The 11,921-nt window shown below is 39.4% G+C and overlaps 1 protein-coding gene across 3 annotated transcripts in view; it reads left to right on the top strand.

Annotated features, from left to right (window-relative positions):
- The window catches only part of PKP2 (plakophilin 2), a 109,107-nt gene that overhangs the window by 57,751 nt on the left and 39,435 nt on the right, over positions 1–11,921 (top strand). For all 3 annotated transcript variants that reach the window (XM_011955158.1, XM_011955157.1, XM_011955156.1), the window contains one exon: positions 1,047–1,224. In XM_011955158.1, the coding sequence (XP_011810548.1) occupies positions 1,047–1,224 (178 nt within the window). The remainder of the gene's footprint in view (positions 1–1,046; positions 1,225–11,921) is intronic.

Below are 11,921 nucleotides of genomic sequence, written 5' to 3'. Positions count from 1 at the left end.
AAAAAAAAAAAAAAAAAAAAAAGATGACGAGGCAACTCTACACCTGCTGGGAGTCCCTGGAATAGCAAGCAATCGGTGTACCGTCTTCCTTCCACTGAATCTGAAGGATTCGAGCTCCAAATTTCAAAAAAAAAAAATTGTAAATATAGATACCACTTTCTGTTCTCTCTCAGTACCCAGCCTCAGTCTCTATGTCACAGTACATACCTTAGAAATTACAACATGCTATTATCTCAGTTTCTTCCAGATTAGCCTATATGATCTTTCTCTTTAATATGGGGGATTCAAGAGGAAAGAGAAAATTTAATGAGTAAAGAGGGTACTAATCTTTGACCATGCAAGTTGGCAGATAGGGAAGATCCTCTTGTCTCTCCTTCACTGCCAAACTATATAAAACTATACATGAGGTAGCCAGAATAAATAGCTGGAGGGTGTGATTCTGTGATTGGGTAGCAGTCAATAACATTAATTGGTGATGTTGATCAGCTTCCTGTTGACAGGCATGGAGAAAGGCTTTCTGCAGACCCTCCCTGCTCTTACTGGGAGGCACAATGTCAGGTGAAAGTTACAGTTAGTGGGGAAGGAGGCAGGGAAGATATTTTCCCATGTGTATCTAAGGGAGGAAAAAATACGACTCTTTAAAAATGTTGAAGTTTTAGTTATAATAGGACCGTTTTAAGCCTCCCTGTTGGTGAGCCCAGACTTTATTATCTCAGTCAGGTCAGCTTTGTGGTAGGGCCCTTTAAGAGAAACAGCAATAAATGCTTAAGTATGTGTGGCTTTTATTTATCTATCTGATGAGTTTAAACCTGCACAGTTTGTAGCCTAAGCCGTATATTTATTGTTCACGTGGGTCAGCCTCCATCACCATCTAATGAGTTCTAATTGGGTTCTTCCATTTGGGATAGGGGCTGCCCGCCCCACCTCACCCCCCAATTTTTTTGTGACTAGTCATAGCCCTGGAGTTGACGGCCTTCACTGAACTTGCCAGCAGTCATTTTGGTCCCACCCTGCACTGTTTTCATGTTAACTCTGTGCTTTTCTAGGTTTGCTGTGGAATTTGTCATCTAATGACAAACTCAAGAATCTCATGATAACAGAAGCATTGCTTACGCTGACCGAGAATATCATCATCCCCTTTTCTGGGTGGCCTGAAGGAGACTACCCAAAAGCAAATGGTTTGCTCGATTTTGACATATTCTACAATGTCACTGGATGCCTAAGGTAATGCTACCTGTACCCTGCCCTGATAGAAGATGTAATCAAAAATTAGGTCGCCCCAAGGAAGTCAGGATATATTCTGCCTTTGGTTCTTTCTCTAGTTACACAGTTTGTTTGTTTGTGTAAAAAAAAAAAATTACTATGATAATATGTTTATTTTATCTCCATAGTTAATCACACAGTAATACATATCAAATACCAATTTTGTGTAAAACATTATGTTAGCTACTGAAGGCTATACAAAGATGAATAAGAAAACCCTTGGCTGGATGCAGTGGCTTACACTTGAAATCCCAGCACTTTGGGAGGCTGAGACAGGAGGATCACTTGAGGTCAGGAGTTCAAGACCAGCCTGGGCAACATAGCAAGACCCTGTCTCCACAAAAAAATGAAAACAATTAGCTGGGCATGGTAGTATGCACATGTAGTCCCACCTACTCGGGAGGCTGGGACAGAGAATCTCTTGAGCACAGGAGGTTTGAGGTTCCAGTGAGCCCTGATTGCACCACTGCACTCCAGCCTGAGTGACAGAGCAAGACCCTGTCTCAAAACATACAAAACAAGAATACCTGTAAGGAATGTTTACTGGAGCAGGGGACACAGATAGAAGACAGCAGCAGTTCTCAAAGCTGGCCACAGGTCCAGCACCACCTGGAAGTTGTTAGAATTCTCAGGTCCCACCCCAGACCTCCTGAATCAGAAATGCTCAAGGTCAGGCCCAGCAATCTAGTTTTAACAAGCCTCTAGGTGATTCTGACAGACACTGAAGTTTGCGAACTAAGATGTCAAAGGTGAAAGTGAAGCGCTGTGGGAATGCAGAACAAAGGATCATTCATGGCGTCTGGTGAGATCAGAAGGGCACTAGAGAAGAGGTGTCAAGTGTGCTGGGCCTTGCTGGACTATTTCGGTAGTCAGAAATTCTCTAAAGATAAAGGACCACATTCTTGAAAGGCGTAAGAAGTGCCTAAATGGCCTTCCTTGAATCCATCTTTTGTACTGCCCATTGAATCTGCTTCTCTAGTGCACTTTTGATCCATCGCTCACCTGCTTAAACACATTTCACGTCTTAAAGTTTCTCTCCGGCTCCCATTGCCTTACCACATAAAACAGAGTTCTTAGTATGGCAGATGTATTAAGACTGTTTCCCTTGAAAATGGTGGAGACCAAACTTAAACTCACTGAAACAAGTAGGAATTCATTGGCCCATGTGGCTGAGCTATTGCAGGTCACTTGAGGAAGTGAAGGAAGTATACCAGGAACCATGGCCTTATTCCCTTTTTGGGACAGAATGCAGCATTCCTGGGACTCACTCTTTTTCTATTTGTATCTCATCTCTTCTTGCTCTTCTTTTTTCCTAGTGGACTCATTTCCTGCAAATGTAAACAAGCCTTCTCTGCTTAATAACTTAATCATAGGCAGCTCTTGCTTAGCCACACACACAAAAAAGTGCACATCTTTCTTAAAATGATTGTGCCAATCACAGGGAAAGTTTTTTCCTGGCCTGACTTCAGAAAGGGGCACATCATTTGAGCCACTTTTGACCTGGATTGTCCAAGCCTGGATCAGATACCTGCTTTTATAGCAAGGACAGCAAGATCTATTACCATAAGAAAAGGGTGGAAGAACTTGCTGGGTGAACCAAACAAAAATGGAAGACGTGTTGGTCCATGACAGTATACACAGCCCTTTTCAGTCTATCCACAACCTTCATTACCACCTTTTTTCCCACAAATATACTTCATACCCACTGAAGTACTTGCTTTTCCTTAGATGTCATAGTACTTTCTTATCAAGACTTTATTTAATTGTATTTGCCTGGTAAACATTTTCTATTATCTGCCTATTGAATACTTAATCTCCTAATGATTTAAAACCAAAGATAAAGTTTATGTTTTCTATGAAACATTTTCCAGCTTCCCCAGCAAAAGCTAGTGCTTGTTCCCGAGGGTTCAAATGGGAGTTTGTAGGCAAGTCACCACCGTTACTGATTTTGTCACATAGCTGTATTACGATAGTTGTTTACATACCTTTTCTACTATTAATAGATTGTGAATGCCATAGAAGCTAAGCCTATGCATTTAAAAACCATCTTTAATGCCTAACACTTAGCAAAGTTTTCAGCATATAGTAAGTGAGCAAGGTATTTCAATAAAATGAATAAATGAATGAGTGAATAAATGAAAATACATGGTGAATTTGGTGAATAATCGGGTCTGATAAGAGTGTGGAGTTTGTGGTAGAAAGTAATCAAACAGAAATTGGAAACATAGGCTAAAGCCAGATAGTGGGGATCTTGAGGATCACATTAAGGAGTGAACTTTTTAAAAAATTTCCGATTCAGGAAGTACACGTACAGGTTTGTTACACAGGTACATTGCGTGATGCCGAGGTTTGGCCTTCTAATGTGCCCATCACTCAAATAGTGAACTTAGTACCCAATAGATGGATTTTCAACCCTTTTTCCTACTCTGTCCCTCCCTGCTTTTGAAATCCCAATGTTTGTTGTTCCCGTCTTTGTATCTATTTGTATCCAGTGGTTAGTTCCCATTTTTAAGTGAGAATGTGTGATATTTGGTTTTCTGTTGCTGCATTAATTTGCTTAGAATAATGGCCTCCAGCTGCATCCATGTTGCTGCAAAGGACATGATTTCATTCTTTTTCATGGCTGTGTAGTATTCCATGGTATATATGTACCACATTTTCCTTATCCAGTCCCCTATTGATAGGCATCTAGCCATGTCTTTGTTATTGTGAACTGCTGTGATGAACATGCGAGCGCATGTGCCTTTTCGGTAGAACAATTTATTTTCCTTTGTGTATACACCCAGTAATGGGATTGCTGGATTGAATGGTAATTCTATTTTTAGTTCTTTGAGAAACAGGAGTTAATTTTTTTTCTTCTGTAGGCAAAATTAGCTAGTATGGAGGACAGAGATATGATAATTTTTGTGGGAAGAAGAAGAATGATAGTATCAACAGGAAAGGTGCATTGTGAAGGTAAAAATCTAAAGGCAACGATGCTAGTTACAAATCTCTTCCTGTAGTCTCCCCTTACGATTGATGAGTTAGAAGATATACATTGGTTGGTTGTAGCAATGCCCTGGTTGGCACACAGTTTTCAGAACATATAGTGGCTGAATACACTCTAGTCAGAATAGCACCGTTTTAAACAGTGTTTGCAAAACAGTCCAGAACACTTATTTGAATTTCACCTTCCAAAAGCAGAATATAGCCAAAATCTGGGAAGTGAGTACCATAATATATATGTTTACTAAACTGTCCCTTCCGATTTCATCTGTATATCTCATTTATAATAATAATAGCTAACATTTATTGTTGTTATGTTCTAGAAACTGCTCTAAATGCCTTATGAGGTTTTTCTCAGTTTATTCTCAGCAGCAGCCCCACAAGGTAGGTTTTCCTCATTTTATAGATAAGGAAACAACCTCAAAGAGATGGAGTGATTTTCCTAAAGTCGTATGGCTAGCAGTAGACAGAGTTGAAATTCAAACGCGGGAAGCTTGTCTTCAAAGCCGGAGGTCTTAGTATGCTAGATGCATTAGCATTTGTCACATGTCCACAGATTGTGCTTATGTGGATGAAGCCCCTGCCCTTCACAGTCTCAAGACATCACAGGGTCCAATATTGCCAGTTTACAGGCACATTCGGTTGTCACTATGGGCATTGTATCAGCATTTCAATGTTGTTCTTTTTGAAGTTCTGTACATGTAGAACTCTGCACTGCATTTCATATAATCAAAGAAGATACAAAGATGAAGCATATGAAATGGGACACCTTTCCAAGGTAGGAGATGGCATTATAGATGACTTCAGGGTAGATGTCATCACAATGAATAGAAAGGCCACCAGGAGAATATTCAGGATATGAGTCAGAATGTAAAAAAAGACCTCTATGGAACCTGCAGTCACATAGCATTGATTTCCAGGACATAGAGGTGTCTGCTAAGTAGTTGCTCATTTATGTCTCCAGCTCACTCTTAAAAAATTTTAAGACAGATGTTGACTGGTTCTAGTAAGAGTTAATCTTAGCTATATTTTTAAAAATCATGAATGTTACAGAGTATCTTAATTGCCACAAATTGATTGGTGTTATTTTCTCCCTACATGTATTCAGAGCCGACAGTGAACTAAATTGAGTAGTATTGCGGGCATTGTGTTTGATTTAGATTACTATAGTAAATTCTTTCCATCTATTTTGGAGAAAAACTTGTGCATATACCAGTGACTTTCTCCATTTACTAGACTTGACATTGAGATCATTTCTGGTCTGCACGTGGCAATGGTGCTGAGCAAATCTGCTCTGTAGGTAGAATGTTTGCTTAACTAACAAACTTGTGGCAGTGACTTCAGTTCTGCCCACCTGAAGCTTCTATAGTGAGGTCACTCCTCTAAGAGAACATGCATAACTTATCCTTCAAAAAAGACTAGCACTGTCAGGTCCACCACCTTGGGGATGCATCAGATCTTTTGTCTTTAGGATGAGCATGTGCCCACAACAGCATTTACCACAGGCATCGGTGCTTTCTTTAGGGCCCTTTGGAATTACATACTTTTCACCACTGAAGTCACTCACTGAAAGGTGATACAAATTTTGCAACAGGGATAACCATGTGCCCACATAAAGTTTCCATTGTTTTTCTTAAGTCATACTACACTAGCTTAATGACTGGTAAAATCCAAGATAGGAGAGGAAAATAAATTGTACACTCCAGTGTGTTGGAGCCGGCAAGTGAGAGGGATTCTTGGCATTTCAGCATCATTCCATGTTCAGTGACGCCATGTTGGTAGCTTGAGACTAGCCGTGATGGGAGTATTTTACTAAGAAACTGGCAAACACAAGCCAGGCACAGTGGTGTGTGCCAGTAGTCCCAACAACTTGGGAGGCTGAGGCAGGAGGATTGCCTGAGCCCAGAGGTCCAGCCTGGGCAACATGGACCCATCTCTAAAAACAAAGAAAGAAAGAAATTGACAAACACTACAAGTCAGACGTCTCCCCCTACCACAGCCCCAGAAAGCTGGTTGTTAAACATTTATCAGCAAGCTGCTAGCATTGAATTTCCATTAGTTGATTACTTTAACATCACAACGTAGGTAACTAAGGTATAGGCATATTTCTCCACAAACACTCCTTTTCAAAGAAGCAGCAATTCCTTTATTTTCTTGGACGGTATAATGAAACTTCAGCATGTTTTCTTCTTCTTCTTTCTTTTTTTTTCCTCTTTTTCTTTTTTTCCTCTTTCTTTTTCTTTCTTCAGTGGAGAAAAGCTGCTAAAATATCTCATTTTTTTTTTCACAGCATCCTTTATTTACTTGGATAAGTATAACTTAGTTAAAATATGTATTGCAATTATCAGATTGCTCTTCCAAATATTTCAAATTCTAAAATATTTATATAATAGGCTTAGAATTTTAAATTACCAAAAAAGTAGGCCGGGCACAGTGGCTCATGCCTGTAATCCCAGCATTTCGGGAGGCCGAGGCAGACTGATCAACAGGTCAGGAGTTCGAGAGCAGCCTGCCCAACATGGTGACACCTCATCTCTACTAAAAATACAAAAAATTAGCTGGGTGTAGTGGCGGGCACCTGTAATCCCAGCTACTCGGGAGGCTGAGGTAGGAGAATCGCTTGAACCCAGGAGGTGGAGCTTGCAGTGAGCTGAAATCATGCCACTGCACCCCAGCCTGGGCCACAGACAAAGACTCCACTTCAAAAAAAAAAAAAAAAAAAGAAATGGCTGTCTTCTTTAATTCTCCCTCTAGACACACACACACCTATTGTGAGTCCTTTTTTTTTTTTAGTATGAATTTATACTGTGGCTCATCCTAGGGAATTGGTGTAACCTGACTATTAACTCTGTTTTCCACATCACTGATTGGAAAACCTCTGAACGTAGCATAAATAAAACCAATGGTTATTATCTGGGATAAGTCTGAAATTGCTGCCAAAGATTTACCATCATTTCTGCTTATTATTCTTGTAGCTTCTTTCCTCCTCTTTCTTTCCTTCTTTCTCCCCTCCTCCTCCCTCAGCTTCTCTCTTCTCTTAAAGGACAAGAACTGGAAACAATTTAGAGATAATAAATTAAAATGCCTCAGGGCTCAGGTAGGCACTTAAGTGGGCAGGTGTAAGACATGAGGAATGGGCTGGCTCTGTCAGACTAGAGAAGGGGAAAAACACTTGCCCTAAGAGCAGTGAGAGTCAAGTTCTGGAAAACACTTAGGTCAAAACCAAACACATCTAGGGAGCTTCTGTTAGTGGCCTCATTCTTCAGGGAAAGAAATTAAGTCCCCAAGACTCTTCCACAGTTACAGAACCAGCTATCAGAAATTTGAGAATGACAGCTAGTCCAGCCTTCTTGGGATTCTGCCACTGGTCTTCATTTATTCTCCCTCTTATCCAACACTTTTGTTATTCCTGGAGTACTTGTTGAAGGCCTCCTCTATCCAAAGCACTATTTAAATTTCTGAGATTTCAAAATGGAATGGGACCTATTTTTGCCCCGGAGGAACTCTGGGTTTAGTGGAGGAAAATGGCACCTGAAGAGATCGTGACAATCCTTTTGGTAAGAGATTAAAAAGAGGAATGAATAAACTGTTATCAAAGCATTGAGTTGCTTCACTCACTTTGCCTTGGGAGTTGGGAATTTTTTCTGGAGAAAGTCAAACTGTTAAAGGATGAGTAGGTGTTTGAATGTCCATCTCAGTCTTCAGATCATCATTCTATCATTAGGTCGTCTCCAGCATTCTTAAATACTATAGTCATATTAAAAATGTGAATTCATAAAGCCCTAAAAAGTCATTTTCCTGAGTTACTGTATTTTGTTGACCATCTACTTATGAGAAAAGGCTTACAAAATTGCCACCTTAAGATAAAGATGCAGTCTGCTTTATGAAGGTCTACCCAGAATTTGTCAGTACACATTATAAAACATATTCTTTTTTTCTCAAAGCATTTTATGCCTGTGTATGCTAATGAAAGACAAAAAGCAATTTGTAATGCATTTCTCCTACAAATGACATAAAGTTCACTTTCTCCCACCTTTCATCATATAGTAAATGTGTTTTGAATGTATAATATCCTTTTATATATTACATTTTATTACTTAAAGTTATTTAAATTCTTAAAAGAAACTTTCATTGTCTCTTCCACTGGAAATCTAGCTGGAGTGGGGAGTTGTCAGAGGAAGCAAACTGTACCTTTAGAAAGAAAAACTGTAACTATCAATCTTGTTTCTAATTAGTCACAGAGTTAAGGGCAAGTTGTTTTGGAATATCAATACAAGCTACTCTCTGAAAAATGAATGTCTCCTTGTACATTTTTAATATATTCAGTTACGACTGTCTTCTCCAGCACATATACACCAAAAAACCACATACTGAATATAATTTTTAATGCATATCTTGGTACCAAACTTTAGAAATTTACTGCATCTACATTTTCATGATTATGCATTTTCTTTTCTTTCTTTCTTTTTTTTTTGGAGACAGTCTTGCTGTGTCACCTGGGCTGGAGTGCAATGGCACAGTCTCAGCTCACTGCAACCTCTGCCTCCCAGGTTCAAGCAATTCTCCTGTCTCAGCCTCCCAAGTAGCTGGGACTACAAGCGCATGGCACCTTGTCCAGCTAGTTTTTGTATTTTTAGTAGAGACGGGATTTCACCATATTGGCCAGGCTGGTCTCAAACTCCTGACCTCGTGATCCGCCCGCCTCAGCCTCCCAAAGTACTGGGACTACAGGCATGAGTCACCGCGCCCAGCCTGTATGCATTTTCATTCTAGTTACCTTTGCTCGTCCACATCTTATTCTGAATACTCATGACTTATTTGGTCTAGCCTTGTGCATAATCCCAGATAATTAAGAAGATAAGTAAATCAGGATCTAATTTTCTTGACTATCAAATAGCTATTTGTCTTTTTTGTAAGATGTAGCCCCCAAAAGAGGCCAGAACTTACTATTGAAAATCACAATCGAAATGCATTTACTTCTGGAGAAGAATTTACCATAAAACTAGAAGAGTAATGCTAGATGAGACAGTGCAAACAAAATGGAAACTTGATGAAAGTATCTAGATAGTTCAGCCCTGAGACTGGCTTTCCCAGAAATAGAAAGACAATTGAATCATCAACTTCAGCCTCAGTTATTTGGCTGATTATTTAAACTTTTCATGTTTCATGTGTAAACATAAGCAATATGAAGTTCGTAAATAATGGAATTGGCAATATTTCTAATGTTACACTATCATAACTGGTCATAACCATATTTCCTGTTGGTTTCTTTAGATATACAAACAAGTACATGGTTTAATTAATTAAATTACTTTGTAAATTTATCTTTTTTTTTTTTTTTTCAGACAGTGTCTCACTCTGTCACCAGGCTGAAGTGCAGTGGCACAATCTTGGCTCACTGCAACTTCTGCCTCCCGGGTTCAAGTAATTCTCCTGCCTCAGCCTCCCGAGTAGCTGGGACTACAGGCATGTGCCACCATGCCCAGTCCATTTTTTATTTTTAGTAGAGACGGGGTTTCACCATGTTGGCCAGGTTGGTCTCGATCTTCTAACCTTGTGATCCGCCCACCTCAGCCTCCCAAAGTGCTGGGACTACAGGCATGAGTCACCGTGCCTGGCCAACTTTTTCTTTAAGTAAATTTAAAAGGTGGAAGTGATATTTAAATGGGTAAATAAGATCCTGATTTTTTAAAATGATTGTTTTATGAACTGAGCTTCAGGTTTTAGGCCATTATTTTGAAATATCTCAACAATTCTTAAGTTATTAAAGCAAACAAATAAAATCAAAACAAATATGACTATGCTTACCTGGTCAGCCATGGTCTTCCTGAACCCAGTGTTTTTAAGAGTACATGTCTCACTGAAATCCTCAAGCAGCACATCTACAACCAACTGACCCCTTTACGAAGGTCCCTGTTCTTCAGACTAACATTTTCCACTGTCCTATTTGTATCTTTACCAGATTGGCCCAGATTAAAAGTTGTACTTTACAGAAATTATGTAACACTTCTCTTTGCTAAAGAAACTCTTTATTCTTATCAATCAGTGCATAAATATTGACTGCCTGAAAATACATGAATAGGAACAATACAGAGGAAGAAAAATCAGGAAAGGAAACAAGAGATTAATTTTTACTCATTATATCAGGTGGACTGTTTTTGCTGGGCTTTCTTAATCAGTTAGCTTATGAGTTGAGTCTTGGGCAAAAAAAGAGAATTCACAAGAATGTCTTTATCAGAGACTTTTAATACCATCTTCATGTTTAAAGAAAAATATCTATATAGCTCAAATTGGTGTTTTATGAACTGTATTTTGTGACACTGAAAGTCTTTTTCCAAAAAATGTAAGATATCATCATAGTCAAAATGACTACTAAATTATTTTTATTCATTATTATAAAAAGCAAGTGGGTTGATACATTGGGATAAAGCAACTGATGATTTTGTCACTATCCTGTGGTTAAAATCTGTGCCTGTCTTGAAGGTACAGACTATCTAAGCATCATACTATTTTACTCTAGGTCTTAAACATCTTTATTATTCCTAGTCTGACATTCCAGACATCTCCTTTATGTGTCAAGAATGCTTATTCAAGTTGCAGTAGCTCTTCGGTATATTTTTAAAATTACAGTTTGCTGTTTATAATTAATTTTAAATGGAATTTGGGATTCTGTCCTACATAACATATTCTAGCTAGTTGAGAGGAAATTAATGTAGCCTGCCAGCCAGATGATTACTGGCTGAATTAACTACTCAGAATGCTTTTAGAAAACCTGAAAATGCAGGAAAGCAGAGCTAAAGGATTTTTTTTTTTTTTTTTTTGAGATGGAGTCTCACTCTGTCACCCTGGCTGGAGTGAAGTAGCACTATCTCAGCTCACTGCAACCTCTGCCTCCTGGGTTCAAGCGATTCTCCTGCCTCAGCCTCCCAAGTAGCTGGGATTACAGGCATGTGCTACCACGCCCAGCTAATTTTTTATTTTTAATGGAGACGGGGGTTTCACCCTTGTTGGCCAGGATGGTGTCGAACTCCTGACCTCAGGTGCTTCACCCACCTCGGCCTCCCAAAGTGCTGGGATTACAGGCTGGGATCACAGGATTTTTAAGGTTAGAGTTTCTCCTCTGCCACCTTCTAGTTTCATGGTATGAAATAGATGACAACGTAGCTTTGTTCCATTAATTTTGCTTGTCCGGAAAGGACCAAGATGTGTAGGTTGTAGGGCTTTGCCCTACCTCCAATGTTGCTCTATTTGCAGAATGAACAGCTGACTTTGGCTGATGTTTGCTGATACCTTCAGGAAATAATGTTGACTTCAGAGTAACAGACAAGCCTTCTTTTGGCATCGAGTTTTTCTTCCTCTTGCCAGTTCAAATGAGGCTTCCCTTTTGTCATGTGCAACCACAAGCTGACTGTGCTGCTTCTCTTAGTTAATCATAGACAAGGCCCAACTGTTTGATATGTATCAGGTGGGAGTTAAACAAAAGCCCAAGCCTAAATCTTAAATAACAAGAGGAAGAAGGATGCCTGCGTATCAGCTGATGTCTTGTCAAGTACCTACTTAGTCTTGGAATAGACTCTAACCTTGCCTACCAAGTGTTTTTCTGACTGGTACCACTTAGGGTCTTACCATGTGGTTTACATTACACAGTATTAGGAAGCCTATAGTTGTTGGTG

Source organism: Colobus angolensis, unplaced genomic scaffold (genome assembly GCF_000951035.1).
Source record: "Colobus angolensis palliatus isolate OR3802 unplaced genomic scaffold, Cang.pa_1.0 Scaffold397, whole genome shotgun sequence".
NCBI classification, from domain to species: Eukaryota; Metazoa; Chordata; class Mammalia; order Primates; family Cercopithecidae; genus Colobus; species Colobus angolensis.
Note: the sequence above shows the minus strand (reverse complement) of the source record. Positions and strands in the feature narration are given on the sequence as shown.